Source organism: Rana temporaria, chromosome 1 (genome assembly GCF_905171775.1).
Source record: "Rana temporaria chromosome 1, aRanTem1.1, whole genome shotgun sequence".
NCBI classification, from domain to species: Eukaryota; Metazoa; Chordata; class Amphibia; order Anura; family Ranidae; genus Rana; species Rana temporaria.
Window position 1 is genome coordinate 569,850,983 of NC_053489.1, and position 23,184 is coordinate 569,874,166.

At 41.9% G+C, this 23,184-nt stretch overlaps 1 protein-coding gene across 4 annotated transcripts in view; it reads left to right on the forward strand.

Moving 5' to 3' along the window:
- Nucleotides 1-23,184, forward strand: part of CNOT7 (CCR4-NOT transcription complex subunit 7) — a 60,203-nt gene that overhangs the window by 1,244 nt on the left and 35,775 nt on the right. For 2 of the 4 annotated variants that reach the window (XM_040334658.1, XM_040334660.1), the window contains exon 2: nt 8,755-8,964. In XM_040334658.1, the coding sequence (XP_040190592.1) occupies nt 8,848-8,964 (117 nt within the window). In that variant the 5' untranslated portion in view covers nt 8,755-8,847. Of the gene's footprint in view, nt 1-8,754; nt 8,965-15,914; nt 15,980-23,184 lie in introns of those variants that run through there. The other 2 variants (XM_040334661.1, XM_040334662.1) reach the window with 2 other exon arrangements.

Below are 23,184 nucleotides of genomic sequence, written 5' to 3' on the forward strand. Positions count from 1 at the left end.
ATGCTGCTGAGAAAGGGAAAGGGGAACATGTGTCCCTAGTCCATTTTCCTGTCTCAAAGGGAAGATGTCAGAGGTTTGTTAAGACCCCTGATATCTCACCAAAGCCCCCCCAACAGGGCTGAAAAAATAGCTAAAAAAAATAAAGAATAAAAAAACAAAAGAATAACAAAAATTATGGTAGAAAATAAAAAAAATTAAAGAAAAAACACACTGACAAGGTCCACACCCCCCCCCCCCCCTTAAAAAAAAAAAAGAAAGCATTATAAATAAAAAAAAATTGTAAAAAAAAAAAAAAAAATGTAAAAAAAATTGTTAAAGATAAAAAAAAAAACTACTGACACATGTGCCGCTGTCACATGAGATTAAAAAAAAAGTATCGGTATTCGGTATCGGCGAGTACTTGAAAAAAAGTATTGGTACTTGTACTCGGTCTTAAAAAAGTGGTATCGGGACAACCGTACTATGAATGAAAGTCATTCATTGTGTACAGCTGTCATGTGATCAGTCACTGCAATCACATGGTACTGGCCCCAGCATGGTACAATGATCTGTTATGCGCCGTGCCCGGTGGACACAGTGGGTGACAGATCGTGCTGCAGTGAGGTTGGTGACTGGGAGGACATCATATGACATCCATCCAGGATGGGAGAACACTCACTCCCATTTGACAGTAGTGTTGGAATTATCGAGAACTGTTTGTGCCTGTTCTCTATCTCATAGGCTTAGGTAAAGACACTTAACTGGACATTGCAAGATGACGAATATATCCTGCACACACCCAAGTGTTGTTTTTCTTTGTTATAACTATATATGGTAATATTCTAAGACTGTAAGGTTTACTGATGCAGAGAATAAAGTTAAGTCCAATGAGCTGCCAGTTTATACTTGGAAAACATATGACTTCTGTAACTTCCCCTTTCCAAGATTACAAAAGGCTCAGCCCCTGGTTACAGGGTTGTGACTCCTGACTTGAATCTTTGCATGTAAGGACCTCACCCATATGCATCAATACTTACGAATAAAGCTCCTTCCTTGCTACGGACTGGGAGATTTGATTAAACTAAGGTGACCAGGAGATTTTCCTGACAGTGACAGATCGTGCTGCAGTGAGGTAATTGATTGGGAGGACGTCATATGACTTCCAACCAGGATGGGATAGCATTCGCTCCCATTTGACAGTAGGCCGGGTGCGAAGCAGTTAAAGCACAACTCCAACCAAAATATATTTTTTTAACACCCCCTCTTATCAATACTGTCAGTTATTCAGTTTTCCTTCCCTGATGAAGTCAGTTATAATCACCTGAGTCCCCCATCCAGGTCTCGGCACCACCCATTAACCCTCAGTCTGCTCTGATATCTTTCCTTCTGGATCCTGAGAGAATGCCTCTAGCTAGCCAAACAATGGGAATTGTCTGCAACCATACAGGCAGTGACAAGGACACTCCAGAAGAAGGGCCCATCCAGGAAGTAAACCGAGAGGAGGACACAGGGCTGGATCATCATAAAGCTGAACCTTCAACCTCTCTCTTAAAATTGAATTAAAATCTTTTATCCTTCACAGCCAAGGAAGTTGCCATTGTATCCTCTGTTTGATCTGCAGTTGCCATAGTGCTGCACATGTTTGATGGCTTGACAGTTCGGTTGAGAGCACAAGTAGCTGTGACGGATATCTTTCACAGCATTCCAATCGATGGATTTAGTTTCCACTTTGAGATCCTCCCTTCTCACTCCTCTCACTTACACAATAGAAGAAAAAAATAACTTTAGTTCCCAAACAAAATGTATGTCCTCCCCCCCCCCCCCCCCTTCCCCCTCAAAATAGAGCTTTATTTTGGTGTTATTCGATCACCTCTGCGTTTGTCGCTTTTTTTGTTTCAAAATTGTATTTATTTTTTTAAAAACACTATTTTGTACTTTTTGCTATAATAAATATCCCCCAAAAATGTCTTAATCAGTTTAGGCCGCTATATATTCTACATATTTTTTTGTAAAAAAATCGCAATAAGCGTATATTGATTGGTTTGCACAAAAGTTATAGTGTCAACAATATAGGGGCTATTTTTTATGGCATTTTTATTGTCCCGATACCACTTTTTTAGGACAGAGTACAAGTACCGATACTTTTTTTCAAGTAGTCGCCGATACCGAATACCGATACTTTTTTTAAATGTCATGTGACCGTTTTCAAACCACAATACAGACCAAGGATATTTTCTTTAGAATTATGAAGAACTGGTACATCATGGTGTGGGGCTGTTTTTTAGCATACGGTACTGGAAAACTACATATCATTGAAGGAGTGATCACTGCCAGTGCCACCTATCAGTGCAGCTCATCGGTGCCAGTGCCCAAAAGTGCAGCTAGCCAGTGCCACCTATCAGTGCAGATCAGTGCCCATTAGTGCATCAGTGCAGGGAGGCAGCTTATTAGTGCATCTCATCACTGCCACCCAATCAATGCCAGTGCCATCCATTTATGAGTGCCATTCAATCAATGCCACCTATCAGTGCCATCCAATGGCACTGATAGGTGGCACTTGCATTGATTGGATGGCACTCATAAATGTGGCACTGATGAGATGCACTAATATAGCACCCCCCCCCCCCAAAAAAAAAAAGTTAACCACTTCAGGTTTGTTGCAGCCAGTACTGTACTCACACTTCTTCTGCACAATTAAACATTATCTCATCTGTATGACAGTGACTTCCCCAGCGCTCATGGCTTACTTGGTTTTTACTGTACTTTTCCTGTCGATCGTGTGGTGCCGTCCATTCGCAAGGCAATGGAGACTCCTAGGACGCCGGGGACGGCCTCTGGATGACGTCACGCACGCCGCCGGGGGACGTCAAGCTCCGCCTACAGTCAGTGTCTGTGTTCAGTACAGTGCTGAAGGGGGGAGCACGCTCAGCCTCGGCGCACTGGCACCGCCCGCGCTACAAGAGGCTGTGTTGTTGTGGATAGCCGCGGCTCTGCTGTGAATCATAGCAGCGGCCGCTACTCACGGCCCGTGATTAAATGTTGTTCACTGCGTCAATTGGGCCTATATCATAATGCAGGCTGCAGCTGCCTGGACGTGTGGATTTATTATATAGCGGTCGTCGGCCGGCCGCCGGGCCCTGGTGAGAGAATTAAGTTTGGGCCTATATTATGATGGGGGCCTGGAGCTGCAGCTCCATCAGCCCCACGGTTAATCTGGCCCTGCCTCTATGCACCGCTCGATGTCACAAAAAAAAAAGTATTCTATTTTGGTATCGGGAGTATTTGCGCGAGTACGAGCGCAAATACTCGGTATCGATACCGATACTGGTATCGGTATCGGGACAACCCTAATAATAATAATAATATTTTTTTATTATTTTTTACTAGTAATGGCGGCGATCTGCAATTTTTATCAGGGCTGCGACATTGCGGCAGACGGATCGGACACTTTTTTTTTTGGGACCATTGACGTTTATGATCAGAGCTAAAAATTGCCACTGATTATAAATGTCGCTGGCAGGGTAGGGGTTAATACTAGGGGGCGATCAAGTTGTTACCTGTGTTCCCTAGTGTGTGTTCTAACTGTGGGGGGAATGGACTGACTAGGGGAGGAGACCGATCAGTGTTCCTATATTCTAGGAACACACAACCTGTCTCTACTCCCTTGACAGGACGTTGATCTGTGTGTTTACACACACAGATCCACGTTTCTGCTCTGTCACAAGCAATCGCGGGTGCCCAGCAGACATCGTGCCAGCCGGGCACTGCTATGTCGTCTTAAAGGAGCAACAAATAACTACAGGGATTTGTGCAGCAATTTGTGTCCCTAATGCTGAGAAATACAGGAAGATACTTACTGTATCAATTTTGCCATACCATCAGGGAGGCTTGTGATTGGCCAAAAATTCTGCAGCAGGACAAAGAATCTTTACTGTAAAGAAGAACAAGGAGTCTTGGAAGTGACGGTTTGGCCCCCACAGAGCCCTGATCTCAACATCATTGAGTCTGTCGGGGATTACATGAGGAGACAAAAGTAGGGTTGTCCTGATACCACTTTTTTTACAAGTACCGATACTTTTTTTCAAGTACTCGCCGATACCGAATACCTATACTTTTTTTAATGTCATGTGACAGATTTGCTTCCAAATTGTGTTTTTTATTGATTTCAGTTATTTTTTTCAAATACTAGCTGAATACCCGGCATTGCCCGGTCTTCCTATCTTAACCTTTTGGGGAGGAAAATGATAGTAATATAAATATACCCATCTTTTATATAAGGGTGTAGGTAAGGGTTAATTTAACTGTCATATATTTTTATTTGGCATATAAGTAATATGTGTACCAGGTATTATTGAAATATCTCCAGGCGTACAGAAGTTATGTGGGAACATACATTTCCCATTGATTTGCATGGGACTTTAAACAAAAACCCCGACCCTCACAAATGGGGGTAGTTAAGGGATAAATGAACTATCCTATAGTTTAAGTGGACATATAAGTAACATGTGACCAAGTGTTATGGAAATATCTACAGCCGTTTGGAAGTTATGAAGTAACATGTATTTCCCATAGAGTTGAATGGGACTTTAAAGGAAAACCCCGACCATGGCAAATGGGGGTGGGTAAGGGTTAAACCACCTATCCTATGTTTGTTGCTGACATAGAAGTAACATGTGTGCCAAGTTTCATGTTAATATCTTTAGCCGTTTGGACGTGATGCTGGAACACACACACACACACACGTTGAGTTTTATATATATAGATGTATAATTTTTTTTATTATGGATTTTTTATTCCATAAAATGAAACCTTACAATAAATGACAAAAACACCTCCCCCCCTGGTCGGCGGACTACATGCCAACGCACCCTCCCTCTTATCATAACGGCATACCTCGTGCCGGGAGAGGAGACGGAGGACTGGGCAGCAATCATCACAGCAGGTGCATGCAGCCGCGTCACATCATCAGTGTGACAGGCACAGGCTGAGCTGAGTCTCTGGCAGCTGGCTCAGTAGGGGAGGTGAGCGGAGGAAGAAGAAGAGGGACCATGCTGGACGTGTCAGCTAAAAAAATAAATACAATTCCTCAACGCCTCTGATGCCTGTGTCCTTGTATAATCCTCAGACGGCAGCCATCCAGTGTTCAAAAGCCTCCTCCTCCTCCTCCTCATCCGTGATAGGGGAACTCGGTTTCCCATCAGCAGTGAGTTAGTGTTCCGCCTATCATGAACACTAGGGCTGTCGAATATAATCGATGCAGCGATGCATCGCGATTCGACCCCCGGCGATTCTGCATCGATGCGGTTGCTTTAAATAATCGATGCATGTTGATGACGTCATCGTCGCGTCCTGCCGCGCAGAGCCAAAGTTTTGCCGCCTTCCCCTGTGTCACACTCGGAGTCCTGAGGAGAGGAGACAGACACGTGCAGCGCCAGCACAGCGTAGCCCTCCCCCCGGAGCCCCCCCAGAGCGCTCAGACACTTAGCTTTCCTCCGAGTCCCCAGCCGAAGTAAGCGCCGTCTTTTTCCGCCTTCCGCCGACGTCATCCACAGCCGCCCTGTGTCACTTGCTTCACTGGCAGACACGTGAGAGGAGATCGAGTGACACCTGTTGTGAGTTCCGGTCCCAGTTCCCAGAGCTGCCCTCCTCGGCTTACCATTACTATGCAGCGTGCACTGCAGGCTGCCTGGTACAGGGGGAGAACGTTGCCGACTCACAACTGGCTGCTGTGGGCAGCAGCTGCAGGACTGTGGGAGAGAGACCCCGAGCGAGACAGGCTGCACTTGTCCTCCTCACAGGCAACAGGAGAGGAGACCTCCAGCAGTGAGTAGCTGAGTGCAGAACTGACTCGTCGTCGTCATCATCATCATCAGGTACACAACAGAGACACTGACTGTCACAGTAGTACTACTAGTACACTTATAACTGTAACCAAGTTATATAATATAATATATTATCATATCTTTGATGCACCATGTGGAGTGGACTGCAAAATTCAAATATGCCAAATGTATGACTGTAATAATAATTGTAAATAATAAATATTAATGATGGTGATTGGGTAAACTGAATTATTCTGTATTTCTAAACATTAAACTGAGTTTGTGACCGTACCATTGCCATTTAATTAATTATGGTTTATGTAGGTCTAGCTCTAATCTATTGTCCAATGTCTTACTGATTGATCAAAACTTCATTACTTACCTTGTTTGTATGATTTAGCTCATCACTGCCCCACACATGCAATGCAGTGCATGTGTGGGGCAGTGATGAGCAAAACCATAAATCATACAAACAAGCTAAGTAATGAAGTTATGTGAATCAATCACTAAGAGAATGAATACATAAAACCATAATTAATTAAATGGCATATGTTGTTGTAGCTGTTTGTTCAATGCCAGTGTGCCACGAAGATTGGAGAAGGAGAGATAGAGATCACTTTACCAACCGTTTCACTTTCACTGAGTGACCACGGTGGCTAGCAGTAGCACAGATCACAGATAAGATGAGGGTGCATTGTTTTAACACGTAGCGACGGTGCATGGGGTAGAATAATCATCTCCTGAATCATGTCTGCAGTCTCTGACCGTCTCCTGAATCATGTCTGCAGTCTCTGACCATCTCCTGAATCATGTCTGCAGTCTCTGACCATCTCCTGAATCATGTCTGCAGTCTCTGACCATCTCCTGTAGCAGGTCTGCAGTCTCTGACCATCTCCTGTAGCAGGTCTGCAGTCTCTGACCATCTCTTGTAGCATGTCTGCCGTCTCTGACCATCTCCTGTACTATGTCTGCAGTCTCTGACCATCTCCTGTAGCATGTCTGCAGTCTCTGATCATCTCCTGTAGCATGTCTGCAGTCTCTGACCATCTCCTGTAGCATGTCTGCAGTCTCTGACCATCTCCTGTAGCATGTCTGCAGTCTCTGACCATCTCCTGTAGCATGTCTGCAGTCTCTGACCATCTCCTGTAGCATGTCTGCAGTCTCTGACCATCTCCTGTAGCATGTCTGCAGTCTCTGACCATCTCCTGTAGCAGGTCTGCAGTCTCTGACCATCTCTTGTAGCATGTCTGCAGTCTCTGACCATCTCCTGTACCATGTCTGCAGTCTCTGACCATCTCCTGTACCATGTCTGCAGTCTCTGACCATCTCCTGTAGCATGTCTGCAGTCTCTGACCATCTCCTGTAGCATGTCTGCTGTGTTTAGACTTTGCTACATGCAGGAAGTGTTATTGTGTTTTTTTTTGTTTTTTTTTTAAGAACAGATAGAAAAAAAAATGGAGTACTTAATTTTTTTTTGATGAAAGCCATGCGCACTTGCGCTGCAATCGTGATGCATCGCGGAATCGAATCGTGGACTTGATAATCGTAATCGCATCGAATCGTAAGATCGGTGAAGATGCGCAGCCCTAATGAACACCCTCTATCCTCGTCCATGGGATGAGGATGAGAGGGTGTCCGTGATAGGCAGAACACTGACTCACTTGCTGGGAGTGTTCCCCTATCACAGAGGAGGAGGCGCGGCTTTTATACACTGGATGGCTGCCGTCTGAGGATTATACACGGACACAGGCATTACACGCTGCCTGCCTCTCTCTCTCCCAGGTATCGGATCAGGCATCGGGAGGATTTGCGCGAGTACAAGTACTCGCGCAAATGCTTTGTATCGGTCCCGATACTGATACTAGTATCGGTATCGGGACAACCCTAGACAGAAGTATATGAGGCAGCCTACATCCACAGAAGATCTGTGGTTAGTTCTCCAAGATGTTTGGAACAACCTTCCTGCCGAGGTTCTTAAAAAACTGTGTGCAAGTGTACCTAGAAGAATTGATGCTGCTTTGAAGACAAAGGGCGATCACTCCAAATATTGATTTGATTTCTGTTCATTTACTTTCTATTTTGTTAATTGATAATAGTTTTTTTTTAATACTTCTATTTCTGAAAGCATTCTTAAAGTGGATGTAAAACCAATTAATGAAATTTGACCTAAGTACATTTATCTGTAGTGTTTACTTATCTCTCACCATAGCCCTAAGTCCAGTGCCTTTCTGCTGTTTTGTTCCTCTGTTTTCCGCATGATAACGTCTGACAAGATCCCTGACAACCGAGATAAAATCAGCCTGAAATTTGTGTTGGAGTGGATGCTATAAATAGATTAGCACAGCTCTGCACATTCCTTTATTCCTCTGCCTATGTGGAGGGGGGGGGGGGTGCCTTTCCTCCAATCAGCTGTCAGTGTATGTCAAAAATCCACTCCTACTGCTGAATGAGGAAGTAAAAATTCTAACACAATGATAGAATTCTAAAGAATATGTAAAGCTGAAGACAGCAGATATATATGTAAAACATACGTAGAGAGATTTGTTTAATCTCTGTGTATTATCTGAGATATGTGAGGGTTTACATCCACTTTAATTTACAGCATTTCTTTCACACCTACATAACCTTTTGCACAGTACTATACCTTGCAAGAATTTTAACAAACTTTGCTGTAGATTCCTACCTGTGACTAATTCATTTTATTTAGCTTGTAAAGGTTCCGATGAGAAAAGTTGCAGTATCTGCATCCCTGTAGAAGTGTTTAACCCCTTGAGAATATGTCACTAAAATGGCATCTCTATTTTTCTATGAAAGCGGAGGCAAGTCTGCTGAACTTATTACCATGGTTACCCCCGCTACGATAGATTTAATGAAAATGTTGATGAAGATCATTTTTTTTTTTTTTTTTTTTGTGTTTTTGTTCTGATTTAAAAAAATTTTTTTGTTGTTTTAGCTTTCCAGGGTGCAGTTTTCCACCTATGAAACCTCCCAGTAGACACGCGCAAAATTTTGATGCCTGCCTCTGAGCCCCTCCCCCTTTACCACTATGCCTGCCGCAACAGTGGACCACAGCCAGCGGATCTGCGAAGTCTGGGCTTGCAACCTGGATGAACAGATGAAGACAATCCGTCAAGTTATACGCAAGTATAATTATGTTGCAATGGTATGTTTAGGAGCTGTGTCAGTTTGGATAACTTGAAATGTTTCATGCTATTCACATAGCCATGGATTGCCTATCATACAGTATAAGTAATATGCAATACAATTTATTTGATATTATAGTCATTATTTTTTACCTGCTAATCCTGGGAATATCACACTTCCTGTCCCAGGGTGGCTACACTTCTTCACTCCACTGTATCTGTGGAAGGAGACATGGTAGTCATCCAGACTGGTGTTAAAACATGTATTCCTCTCTTCGTCTCTATTACATCGGGGGTCGAGGGATTAGTAGCTTACAGAAAGAAGATATTATTTGTACTTTCTGGTACAATATATTTTTTTTAAATAAAAAAGATATATGGCTACAATAATCCTGCACAGGGGATATGAACAGTGAGCATAACATAGTGTAATGTAGGATACACTTATAAATTTTTTTTTTAAGAGGAACTGTCAAACCGTAACGACACTCTGGTCGAAGCCAGGGGTCAACACAAGGTGTCTGAGCAGAATTTCTCAGGGGTTTGGGTGTGGACAATCCACAAAAATCAGGAGAAATAAATCTTAATCCAAACTTCACAAACCAACAAAAAGGGTAAAATAAATTAAAGAAAAGAGAACAAAAAGGGGAGGGGAAAGGATTAGATGACAGAGGGGGGAGTGGAAAATGAGTAGAGATCACAGAACAAGAAGACAAAAGAGAAGCACAGGGTAGAAGAGGAGAGGGTTGCCAATACCAGCGTAGTAGTACTTTATAGGTTACCTCCAGAGTAATCGTATTGAAGGAGCACTTTGCAATACTAGTCCAGGCTTTGCCCCAATCCGCTAGGTTAATGTGGATAAGTCTTGTTCCCATTTACGGGCATAGGATAAGGAGGCTAGGGTACTGCTAGAGTTGAGGGAAGAATAAATTAAGGATATGGCACCAGGGGCTCAGGGAGAATGTAAGCAGATGTGCTCGAAGTCTGTTTTTTGGTACGGAAAAGTGATAAGGCGTGATGAAAGCGGAAAAATTCCACCGAGGGGGCCTCATAATATTATTTGTATTTTAAATCTAGCATTTATGGCAAGATCAACAGGTATTTTCTGTATTTGCTGCAAATGTTCTTAGCTTGAAAAAATAAGTTATGAAGTCACCACATCTAAGGAATGGTATGCTGCATTAAACTAAACTTTTGTTCTTGAGTTTAGGTATTCTCTAAAAATTCTTCTGGGTGATGTTTTTCCATATTTAATTGGAAATGTATACAAAAATGCTGGTAAACACAAAGCTGAGAGGAGGGTGTGTAAGGCCTCATGTACATTGCTGCTGGTAAACGGACATTTAGGAGCAGTTGGGCATATTTTTATTGTAGAAATGCTTTTAAACGTAAATGCGGCAAAACGGACATTTTAAACATGGGTTACTGTCTGTCAAGTTAAATCGTTCAGGAGAGGTGGTAAAAATGTCCCGTGTACATTAGGGGTGCAACGGATCCGTCACCGATCCGTGATCCGAACGGGTCACCCCGTTGGGATCGGCACACCCCGCGATCCGCGTAGCGCTCCGGAGCCTAGGCAAGTCCCCGGCTTCGGCCTAGCTCCGGAGCGGCGGCCATCTTGCTCCACCCAGTCTGCTGGCAAGCAGACTTGGAGAGGAAAAAAAAAAAAAGAGCACTCAGCACAGTAGCAATTCACAAGGGTGTTTGGACAGGAGTTGTTAAAAGTACAATCTTGCTGTTTTTACAGCAAGATTATTTACTACTACTGCATGTTATTTCCCCCCAGTTCTGACAATGACTATAAAGTGTGTGTGTGTGATTATATATATATATATATATATATATATATATATTATATAAAAAAAATTTTTTTTTTTGGACCGATGAAAAGGGACTTTTTTTTTTTTTTTTTTGCTGATCCGAAAATGATCTGATCCATGACTCCTGATCCGAGGATCGGTCCGATCCGTGAGTTTTTTGATCCGTTGCACCCCTAGTGTACATTACGCCTAAGTGTTCATTTGAGTGAATGTTACAGCTATGTGTTCTAATAAATCCACCTTTTCCATTCCATCATCTTTGAAACCAGCAAAAAATAGTACACAAGATGATTTTGGTTTACAGGCATACCTTAGTTTACGAGTAACGTGGTATACAAACATTTTGAAAGACTAGCAATATTTTTTGTTTTGTTTTGTCTTGTCTTGATATAAAAACAGTAGTTTTACTGTAAAAACAAAAGAATTACACTCACCATGTTTAGGAGTCTGGTATTCATCCATGTAAAGCCGCTGTATGTATGTATGTATGTATGTATGTGTGTGTGTGTGTGTGTGTGTGTGTGTATATATAATATATAGTAAAGCTGTCGGAGACACCTAGGGACACTCCTAGCTGTGTGGGGCAGGCATAACGTGTGTTCTGTGCGCCTGGAAGTGATGTCAACAGTTCCTGAGTTCTCCAGGAAGCACTGGGAGCCAACCTCTGGCCACATATAGCGCTGTATACTGTACACCAGCGGCTTTACTGTAATATACACAGCGGCTTTACATGGATGAACTCCAAACTCCTTAACATTGTGAGTGTAATTCTTTTATTTTTTACATTAAACTGATTCTTCTTTTTTTATTTGTTCTACACAGAGGTACAGTACAGTATTCCTACTACAATACTGTACAGTACTAATATGAGCTTTTTTTCATTTTTATATGAATAAATGGTTGTGGAACTAATTATCTGAGTTTCCATTATTTCTTATTGGAAAATTTGCTTTGATATAAGAGTGCTTTGTATTACAAGCTTGCTTCTGGAACCAATTATGCTCGCAAACCAAGTGTTACTGTAGTTCCTTCTATTGTTTCAGTGTTCACTGATTGCACATTGTGAGAGACTTCTGCCAAAGTACTGTTGGTGGAAAGTGCTTTGATGTGGAATGCTATTTAATCCTCATGTTTCAGGCCTTGTTAATTCTGTCACCAGTTTCCTAATCTAGTCAGGGTGACCCCCTTTCACAAGTGCATGTACCAATCCATATCACTAGGAACTATTGTATTAGGAGTAGGCTGTGGGAATGGTTACTTGTTGCTTATAGTGAGCCAATTGTATTCTGATATTTTCTACAACCAGATGTATTGGCTTACACTGGGTTAAGTCCAGAGAGGTCTATGCCACCTCATGGATTTGTTTTTTATTTACAGTTTATGCTGAGCACCAACTGTTTAGTTATTGCTATGCTCCCGACACTCTGACAGAAGAGATTTGGCTGCTGTATGACTGCCTACCCCTTCTTTCCTCTGTCCATTTAAAAAAAGGCTTTGTATTTTGTGAGTGCATTCACATGGAACAAAATGTTTTGTGATTGGGTAAGAGAAGATGAGGGGCAGGCATTTGACTCCAGGGCTGCAGTTTAGGAGACCAGAAGGTCCAGTGTGAGAGCACCACGATGGCTATACTGTCAGTAAAACTGTAAATTTGAAATAAAAGATAGCATCCATGAGATGCCATCCACCTTGTTGGACTTGACCCATTGTAAGCCAGCCATTCAAACCACTAGCTGCACATCAGGGATGACTCATTGTCAGGGTTAACCTACATTAATCTAATTACCCAGAGTGCTTAAACTTCTTGCTGGCTATGACCATGTGTGCAGAAAACTGATTATGAGGTAATTGCCAAAATGACCTGGAACAAGCTTGAGGCCAATGTCAAGGCATCTGCTTGTAGGAGTGTCAGGAAATCTTCTTGTATGGAACTGTTTTTTATTCTTATTATTTTTTGTAATCTTATTTGCAGTTCATCGAAACAAAGAACAGCAGTAGCCCATAACTGTAGATGTGCTGAACATACATTGAGTAACATCTGAAAGCTTGTTTATGAAATAATGTGTTATACAGTGCAACCGGAAAGTATTTACAGCGCTCTACTTTTTCCACATTTTGTTTGTTACAGCCTTATTCAAAAATGGAATAAATTCATTATTTTCCTCAGAATTCTACAAACAATACCCCATAATGACAACGTGAAAGAATTTCACGGCTTTTAAATGATACTCAAAATTGAGCTCAGGTGCATCGGCACGGCTGGGCACAATTACGTACCTGTACTTGATTGTTAAAAGCCCAGCCGTGGGTCGGGGGCGAGCGCCCACAAACTGGTCCAAAGCTCCGTGGCCGCGGGACCCGCGGACCCGATCGCCGCCGGAGTCCCGCGATCAGGCCCTGGAGCTTTGTTGTGGCACTGTCATTGATCGTCTGTTCCCTGATATAGGGAAAGGCGATCGATGATGTCTCACGTCCAGCCCCACCCCCCTACAGTTAGAAACACATATGAGGTCACACTTAACCCCTTCAGCGCCCCCTAGTGGTTAACTCCCAAACTGCAATTGTCATTTTTACAGTAAACAATGCATTTTTATAGCATTTTTTGCTGTGAAAATGACAATGGTCCCAAAAATGTGTCAAAATTGTCGGATGTGTCCGCCATAATGTCACAGTCACGAAAAAAATCGATGATCGCAGCCATTAGTAGTAAAAAAAATAATAATTAATAAAATAATTAATAAAAATGCAATAAAACTATCCCCTATTTTGTAAACGCTATAAATGTTGCACAAACCAATCGCTAAACGCTTATTGAGATTTTTTTTTTTTACCAAAATTAGGTAGAAGAATACGTATCGGCCTAAAATATATATATATATATATATATATATATATATATATATATATATTTTTTTTTTTTTTTTGGGGGGGGATATTTATTATAACAAAAAGTAAAAAATATTGCATTTTTTTTAAATTGTCGCTTTATTTTTGTTTATAGCGCAAAAAATAAAAACCGCAGATGTGATCAAATACCACCAAAAGAAAGCTCTATTTGTGGGAAGAAAAGGACGCCAATTTTGTTTGGGAACCACGTCGCACGACCGCGCAATTGTCAGTTAAAGCAAAGCAGGGCCGAATCGCAAAAAGGGTCCTGGTCCTTTACCTGCATTTTGGTCCGGGTCTTAAGTGGTTAAGATGTTTCTACAACTTGATTGGAGTCCACTTGTGGTAAATTCAGTTGATTGGACATGATTTAGAAAGGCCCACACCTGTCTATATAAGGCCCCACAGTTAACAGTGCACATCAGCGCACAAACCAAGCCATGAAGTCCAAGGAATTGTCTGTAGACCTCCGAGACAGGATTGTATCGAGGGAAGGATACAGGAAGATTTCTGCAGCATTGAAGGTCCCAATAAGCACAGTGGCCTTCATCATCCGTAATAGGGAGGAGTTTGGAACCACCAGGACTCTTTCTAGAGCAGGCCACCCGGCCAATCTGAGCAATCAGGAGAGATGGGCCTTAGTCAGGGAGGTGACCAAAAACCCAATGGTCACTCTCACAGAGCTCCAGTGTTTCTCTGTGGAGAGAGAAGAACCTTCCAGAAGAACTATCATCTCTGCAGCACTCCACCAATCAGACCTGTATGGTAGAGTGGGCAGACGGAAGCCACTCCTCAGTAAAAGGTACATGACAGTCCACCTGGAGATCCTGCAAAGAATAATGGGAGAAACTGCCCAAAAATAGGTGTGCCAAGCTTGGAGCATCATACTCCAAAAGACTTGAGGCTATAATTGGTGCCAAAGTTCTTCAACAATTGCGCGGTCGTGCGACATGGCTCCCAAACAAAATTGGCGTCCTTTTTTTCCCCACAAATAGAGCTTTCTTTTGGTGGTATTTGATCACCTCTGCGGTTTATAATTTTTGCGCTATAAACAAAAATAGAGCGACAATTTTGAAAAAAATGCAATTTTTTTACTTTTTGCTATAATAAATATCCCCCAAAAACATATCTAAAAAAAATGTTTTCCTCAGTTTAGGCCAGTGTTTCTCAATTCCAGTCCTCAGGCCCCCCCAACAGGTCAGGTTTTCAGGATTTCCCTCAGATGAAAAGGCTGTGGTGATTACTAAGGCAGTGAAACTGATCAAATCACCTGTGCAAAATAATGGAAATCCTGAAAACCTGACCTGTTGGGGGGGCCTGAGGACTGGAATTGAGAAACACTGGTTTAGGCCGATACGTATTCTTCTACCTATTTTTGGTAAAAAAAATCGCAATAAGCGTTTATCGATTGGTTTGCGCAAAATTTCTAGCGTTTACAAAATTTGGGATAGTTTTATTGCATTTTTATTAATTTTTTTTTTTTATACTACTGATGGCGGCGATCTTTTTTTTTTTTTCTTCGTGACTGCGACATTATGGCGGACACTTCGGACAATTTTGACACATTTTTGGGACCATTGTCATTTTCACAGCAAAAAATGCATTCTTTATTGTAAAAATCACAGTTGCAGTTTGGGAGTTAACCACAGGGGGCGCTGATGGGGTTATGTGTTCCCTGAAGTGTGTTTACAACTGTAGGGGGGTGTGGCTGTAGAATTGACGTCATCGATTGTGTCTCCCTATAAAAGGGATGACATGATCGATGCAGCCGCCACAGTGAAGAACGGGGAAGCAGGTTTACATGCGGTCCCGGAGCTTCGGACCGGGTCACGGGAGCGCGCCGCGGGCGCGTGCCTGCGACCCACGGCTGGGTTCATGTACAGGACGTACCTGTACGTACATCTGCCCAGCCGTGCCATTCTGCTGACATACATATGCAGGAGGCGGTCCTTAAGTGGTTAAGCAAAGGCTGTGGATACTTATGTACATGGGATTTTTTTGATTTTTAATAAATTTGCAAAGATTTCAAACAAACTTCTTTCACGTTGTCATTATGGGGTATTGTTTGTAGAATTTTGGGGAAAATAATGAATTTGATCCATTTTGGAATAAAGCAGTAACATAATACTATGTCGAAAAAGTGAAGCGCTGTGAAAATGTTACGGATGCACTGTAGGTTTACCTCGCTGAGCAGCAAGATACTGAAATTACTTCTTGGAGTTTAGACATTAGGCTCACCACACACTTTACAATCTCCTTTTTAGATCTACCAAAAACGATGTAGTAGAAGAACTTGTCTGATTGGATACAGATTGCTTTCATAGATTAGGTAGGCCCTCATATCACTTTTTTTTGTGTTTACCTATTGTCGGAACTATTGAGGTTAAAAATAATTACGGTAATATATAAGGCCTATACATATTATTGTATTGGTTTCATGGGCATCTTGGAAGCCATCCTTGTCTATCTGTTAGAAGGTGAATGCAAGTTCATTGCTTGTGGACCAAGACTCTTGCAAAAGATTTTAAGAGCTTCCTTGCATATTCTCCCAGGTTGTAAATTGTGAGGGCCCTAGACAACAAAAACAAGATAAGGATTGGCCATGGTGCCAGAATGGGTTATAATGAGATTGATGACTAAAACAATGAATAGAGACATTTATTTTATTTCTATTTTTTTATTACTGAAGAAAAAAAGAAAAGGGGCTTATTTAAAAGTTTGCCTTATGAAAAAGCATTATTAATTGCAAGTAATTATATTAGCAATCATTTATATTGTATTATTATTACATTATATGGAGCATTTATATGTCTACTTAATTAAAGTGGTTGTAAACCCACTATTTGGACTTTTACCTACAGGTAAGCCTACAACAAGGCTTACCTGTAGGTAAGGGGAATATCTCCTAAACCTGCACGGTTTAGGAGATATTACCCCCGCAATGCGGGCGGCGCATGCGCAGGGGGGAATCCACGGCTGAAGGACCGGCATCGCCGGACCCTGCCGATTTTAAATCTCCCGCGCGCACGCGCGGGAGTGACGTCATCGCCGCTCCAGCCAATCACAGCGCTGGAGCGGCGATACCCGGAAGACACGCCGGAGCAAGATGACATCCTGCTCGGCGTGGACCAGGTAAGTGGTACACACCTCGTTCCGAGGTAAGTATTTCATAATAGGCTAGTATGCGGTGCATACTAGCCTATTATGCCTTTTGCATTGCAGGTTTGGGGGAAAAAAAAAAAGTTTATGCGGTTTACAACCGCTTTAAATAAATTCACCCATTTTTTTTTTTTTTTTACAATATTCAACGTATATTCAATATAGTTTGATTTTACTCATTTAGTATATATTATTAATATGAGGGGTACATGTTTAAAATACTATGAATGAGACTGAATGTACATAATTTATATTAAGCGGAACTACATGTGAATAGCCATTGTGTTTTTAGTACCAATTACCTCATTTTCAAAGGTATTTGGAGGAAAAATCGTTCAGACTTTCTTAAAGCTATATATTGTATGAAGAGACAACAAGTCGGACAGATGCTGCCAAGAGACCACCCTATTATATTTACGGTTTTGTTCAAGGCTTAGGTCGGAGTTTATTTGGGGTGAAATCTTGGTATTTTTAAGGAAAATTCCAAAATTATTTTTAATCCAATGCTGCCCTCTTTAGCTAGTTGTACGGAGAAATACATGGTGGTAAATATGTAATTTGACGTCATTAATTACCTGGAAAACATATCCATGCCTACTTTCTTTGGGGGGATAAAAAGTTAAAAAATAAAAAAAAAGGAAAGGATTTTGAGATTTTTGGTAAAGTACAAGTTTCTATTTATCTGTAGGCAATTGGCTAGCTATATACATCAGATTTCAGTTTTTAGTAAATGGTTTTGTTATGATGTATGCCTAAAATAAAATAATTTATTGGAAATTTATCTTTGCCTTAAATATAAGTCTTGGTTAAATCACCAATTCTGTGCATGGTATAACAAGTTTGCCCATCTGTTGACTGAGAGAGGTCACGTGTCAAAATCAGCACCTTTTTGTTTTCACAGCCTGCTGAGCCACTGATAAGCTATTATCTACATTCAAGGAGTTACTCAGTATTTCTACATTAGTATTTTTGAAACAATATCCTGTGCTTATTTTCTCATCATCTGTATTATCAAGATTGTTGAAATGTTGATCCATATTTTTTGTTTGTCACCAGTTATACTTTGATATTATTCTGCACTGATTTTTAGTAAATATGTAGCATTTTTGCACACTTTTTGTATTCCTTTTGTCTTCGGGTTAGCGCAAATATACGAATTTGAGTTATTAGGTTTATGAAAATAAGTGGGAATCTCCTTAATTATAGATGCTTATTTTCATAAATATTAAACTGTTTAATATTTCAGTATAAACATTCTGGGCCAGATTCACATATATCTGCGGCGGCGTAACGTATTGCCTTTACGTTACACCGCCGCAAGTTTTCCGCGCAAATGCCTGATTCACCAAGCAATGCGTGTAAACTTACAGCGGTGTAACGTAAAGCCGTCCGGCGCAAGCCCGCCTAATTCAAATGGGGCGCGTACCATTTAAATTAGGCGTGTTCCCGCGCCGAACGATCTGCGCATGCTCCGTGTGAAAATTTCCCAACATGCTTTGCGCGAAATTACGGCGCCTTGCATCGTTTCGTATTCCCGGACGTCTTACGCAAAAAAAAAAAATTGAAATTCGACGTGGGAACGACGGCCATACTTTAACATGGCTGTTCTAAATATAAGCCATGAAAAAGCAGGCCTAGGTTTGCGACGGGAAAAACCGACTAGCGACGACGTAAGAGATTGCGACGAACGCGCGTATCTTCATGGATCGCCGTAATCAGCTAATTTGCATACCCGACGCTGGAAAACGACGTAAACTCCACCCAGCGGCCGCCGGAAAATTACACCTAGGATCCGAAGGCGTACGAAGCCGTACGCCTGTCGGATCTTGGCCAAAAGCCGTCGTATCTTTTTTTGTGAATTACAAATAAAGATACGACGCGGCAAATTTGAAAATACGCCGGAGTATCAGTAGATACTCCGGCGTATTTCCTCTGTGAATCTGGCCCTCTGACACTATGTAACAGTTACTACCTTTGTATGATCTAATTGTATGTACAAATTGTATGGTTAGATTGTAATGTGTGTGTGCTGAACCTTAGACAAACATTATTCAGTATATTAGATAATTATTTGACAAGCTGGGTCACATTTGCTGAGACTAAACCTAAACCAGTGGCCTTTCTATTGTTTGGTTTGTTATTGGACAATATTATGCACTGACATTGGTGTTGGGGGGGATGGGCTATCGAAAAGGCACAAACTGTCTTAAAGTGGTGACTGAAGGTGTAAGGCTTCGACTAAGTAAAGGAAAATATAAGGATATATAAAATGTTTATAAATAAAACAGCAGATTTAGAATCAAATATATTTATGCAATATTCACATTATTGCATAAACCTAGTCATGGGTTCTCTTCCTCTTTTCTTTTCTTTTCTTTCTTTTTTTCAGTTTTCTTCATAAGTAAAAATATAGGTCATATATTTCTAAAGTGATTTGTAAGCCCATCATTTGAAAAAAAATAAAAAATAAAATGTCATACAATGACCAAGCACAGGTGTGTGAAACGCGTTTGATGAACTTTTTGAGCTGGCTGCATGTCATGTCCTTATTTTTAATGGAATTTCAATAAAATAATTTTATGCTGGAATTGCTGCCACCCTTTTCTTCATTATTCTGCATCTTTTTGGGGTGGGTGCCTTTAGAGCTACCTTCTGCCTTTTAGAGCTACCTTTTAAATGTAAGTTTTTTAATTTTCCCATGCAGGGTAAAGTAAAAGGTTTATTTAGCTCCACCCCTTTCGTTTTTTCTGTGTTGTTCAGCCATTGGAGAAGGGGTTGGGGAAAAGAAGTCCTTGTGTAAGCTGCAAACCTTGCCAGTGCGTACATATGGCTTTTTCTACAACTCCTTATGATGGTTTTGGGCCAGCCATAGGGCACTGGTACCATCACATGAAAGATGAGGGTGAGTCACATGCTCGCTCATATCTGGAAGTGTTGTGTATTTCAATTTGCTTCCCATGATGATTTAGCAAAAGGAAGATAAGTGGGGAGGAGGGGCTAAGTGAACTTTTTTTCTCTCATCACCTTCCAGGACGGCACCCGAGAGATGATGGCTCCTCCCCACAGGAAACACAATCACTTAACAATTTAAAAGTCCCCACCCTTCCCCTTGATCCTCAGTATTGATTGTGTTTCTCCGAACACATCGTCACGTTTGTTTTGTTTGAAAACCTAGAGACCGGGGAGGGTCGAAGGTACCCCTGTTGAGACAGGTCTTAGGGAGGCCGGGGAGGGCTGAACTAACCTGTAGGCCTTCGGGTCTAACTCACAGGTCGCCCCAGGCGTGCACCAGCGCTCTGAGCTGCGGGGAGGCTTGCCATCGCTAGGGTGCAGAAGAAACGCCGCCATTTGAAGAGCTCTCTCTTCCCGGGTACTGCTTCCTACTTTTGGAAACATGGCGCTCCAAGCCTCTCTGAGTTAAGGTGGGCTTTTGCCTCACAGCGCAACCCGGAAGGGAAGGGAGGAGGAAACGCCGGAGAGAAGCATGGCGGTGGAAGGGTCGGCTTGCGGATAGCCCTTACAAGAGGTACCGACAGCTGGGGACCCAGCCAAACCTCCTCATGGACAGGAGGAGATGAAGGCAAATGTGACTGCAGGCAGATCCAGGTCGGGGCGCAGTGAGTACATTCCCCCTTGGAAAGGGAGGAGGAAAGGGAGTGAGAGTCCTGGTCTTCAGGGTCTGAGTCTCTGGGGCCAGCCAGCCAGCACAGGACTGGTTTTTACTTCTCACCCTTTCACCTCCCCAGTACAAACCTGCAGTCCCGGGGGAGGACAAAGTAATATTATGCATATATGTATATCTCTCTTGTCTTGCAAAAACCCCCCAGCGGATCCCAGGAGACCCCAAATAAACAGTCTCCTACCGCTACAGGGCATAGCTCCTCATAACTTGGCAGAGAAAGGAAAAACTTTCCATGAAGCCGCCAGGCAGTCCCTTAAGGTCTGACATAGAGGAGCTTATCCCTAGAGAAGACATATCCTCCCAAGAAGGCCTCGTCCGAACGGAACCTAGTGCCCTTCCCCCGCCCTCAGTCATTCCCTCTAGTCCAGGTAGAGGAAGCTTAAGGAGGACAGGGAGGATATGGTAAGCCAAGCTAAACAGGAGCCATTCACCCTAGAGGGTCTGGTTGGACTCCTGCAGGCAAATACAGGCCTCTGAGAAGATTATAAAATCCCTAGAATAATCTCATAAAAGGGGGCTGAGCAAGGCTCAATCCAGTTAGGGCCAGCCTGCCATGAATCTGACAGGCAGATTACAAGGGTGCAGTTAGGTTTTTTAGCCAAAAAACTGACCTCCTAAACTCTTAGGATAGGCCCAACAGGGGGCATACTAGTGGGTTTATTACCCTTGTGGGGGTTGTTTATTGGTTACAATATCTCCCAAGTTCCAACCGATCACTTCCTCCTTACACTGCTGGTATATCTGTCAGTGTGTTAGAGTTAATCTATACCTCTTGTGGCTCAGGCAACAAACCATTTAGGTGGTGTGAGAAGCATAAAATGCTAGCCTGCAACCCTTAATTGGGAGTTTCTCTAGTACAAACCCCTGTGTTAAAACTATGAAAATCAGCCATACAGGTGTCTGATTGCCTCCAGCCTGAGACTATGGTCACCTCTTCATGAGAGACCTAATTGATTTCTGAGTCTGTGCTCGTTAAGACCTTAAAGGCTTGGACTAGCTCCCACCTGTGTGTGGACCAGCTACACCTACTCAGACCTTTGCAATAGCAGAATAGCAGCTACCACTATTGTGGTATAGTCACACACCTCGGATTTCCAGTATTTGGAACTACCATGTTCCTTCACTGGGATGAAGGATCAATATCTGAAACTCAGGTTATGCTAGGATAGAGCGTTGGTCTGTCCGCACATCAGAAATGCACAACATGGGTTTATCTTGGGTCATTTCTGAGATATATGTGTGTGTGTGTATGTGTATATATATATATATATATATATATATATATATATATATATATATATATATATATATATTTGTGTGTGTGTATATATGTAGACTGATGATCAAGGGATATCTTATGACTCACCAGAAATGCCTAAAATTGATTAGATAACGGTACTCTGTTCCTTATCAAACGCATAACACTGAATGGTGGTGACGCCTCTATGCTATATTCGCACACTATTGTTATTCAGAAACATACCACATTGAGTTACTGTCGGTGTAATTTCTGTCGGATACATGCATGTATATTATTGCTTATCAAAAAAGCATGACATTGATTTGTCGGTGACACCTCTATTATATAAACCGCACACTATGGTTATTCAGAAATATACCACATTGAGTTACTGTCGGTGTAATTTCTGTCGGATACAGGAATGTATATTATTGCTTATCAGAGAAGCAGGACATTGATTTGTCGGTGACACCTCTATTATATAAACCGCACACTAGGGTTATTCAGAAACATACCACACTGAGTTACTGTTGGTAAAAATTTCTGGAGGTTACATGTTGGTACACTATTACTTATCAGAAACGCATGATGCTGAGTTACTGATAGCGACACTTCTGCTGGTTATATGACTATACAATTTTGCTGATTAGAAACGCATAGCATTGTATTATTGTTAAGGATATTTATAAATTCAGATATGCACTGCTTTAAGGGTCCTTTTTTGCTAGTGACATTTCTGTTGATTAGATGACCCGACAAGGTTGCATTAAGTAACACATTGGGTTGCTGACAACATGCTGTTGGTCATATAAACTTTCCAAGTTTTTTTTTTTTCTAATCAAAATAATGCACAACTGGTATTGTGGGTTCATGACGGTATACTGTTACTATCCAGAAACGCACAGCATTGAGTTTTCTTGCTAGTGACGTTTCTATCAGGTATATGACTGTGGGTGTTGGAATACACAATGTTACTGTCTGTAACATTTCGGTCCCTTGTCCTATACCCTATTGTTTATCTGAAGTATGCTAATACCACTCTCTGCTAGTTATGACTGCAGGGAGTATAACACCAGCAATACACGGTTGAGGCCGCATATGTCCTTTTGGTCATACTGGCCATGCGACTGTTTGTTTTTTTCTATGATCATCAGAGATATACTATAGGTGCTAGTATTATTTTCTGTTGATTGGAAGACCGTACTGCGGTCAGTCAGGAATAGACAACACTATAGTGGTTCTTGTCCTCCTGTCCTGAATCTATTACCTTGGGTCGCTGCACATAAATAAAACGCAGCAGTAGAAGGTGTCTGTGTCCTCTGGGTTGTTTATTACTCAGAAAAAAAAAAAAAAAAAAAAAACTCCAGATTGGCTAGTGGCCTCTCTGTTGGATACAGGACCTATAAACCTATTAAGCATCAGAAGCTCACACTTGGAGCTTCTGTCCTTTCTC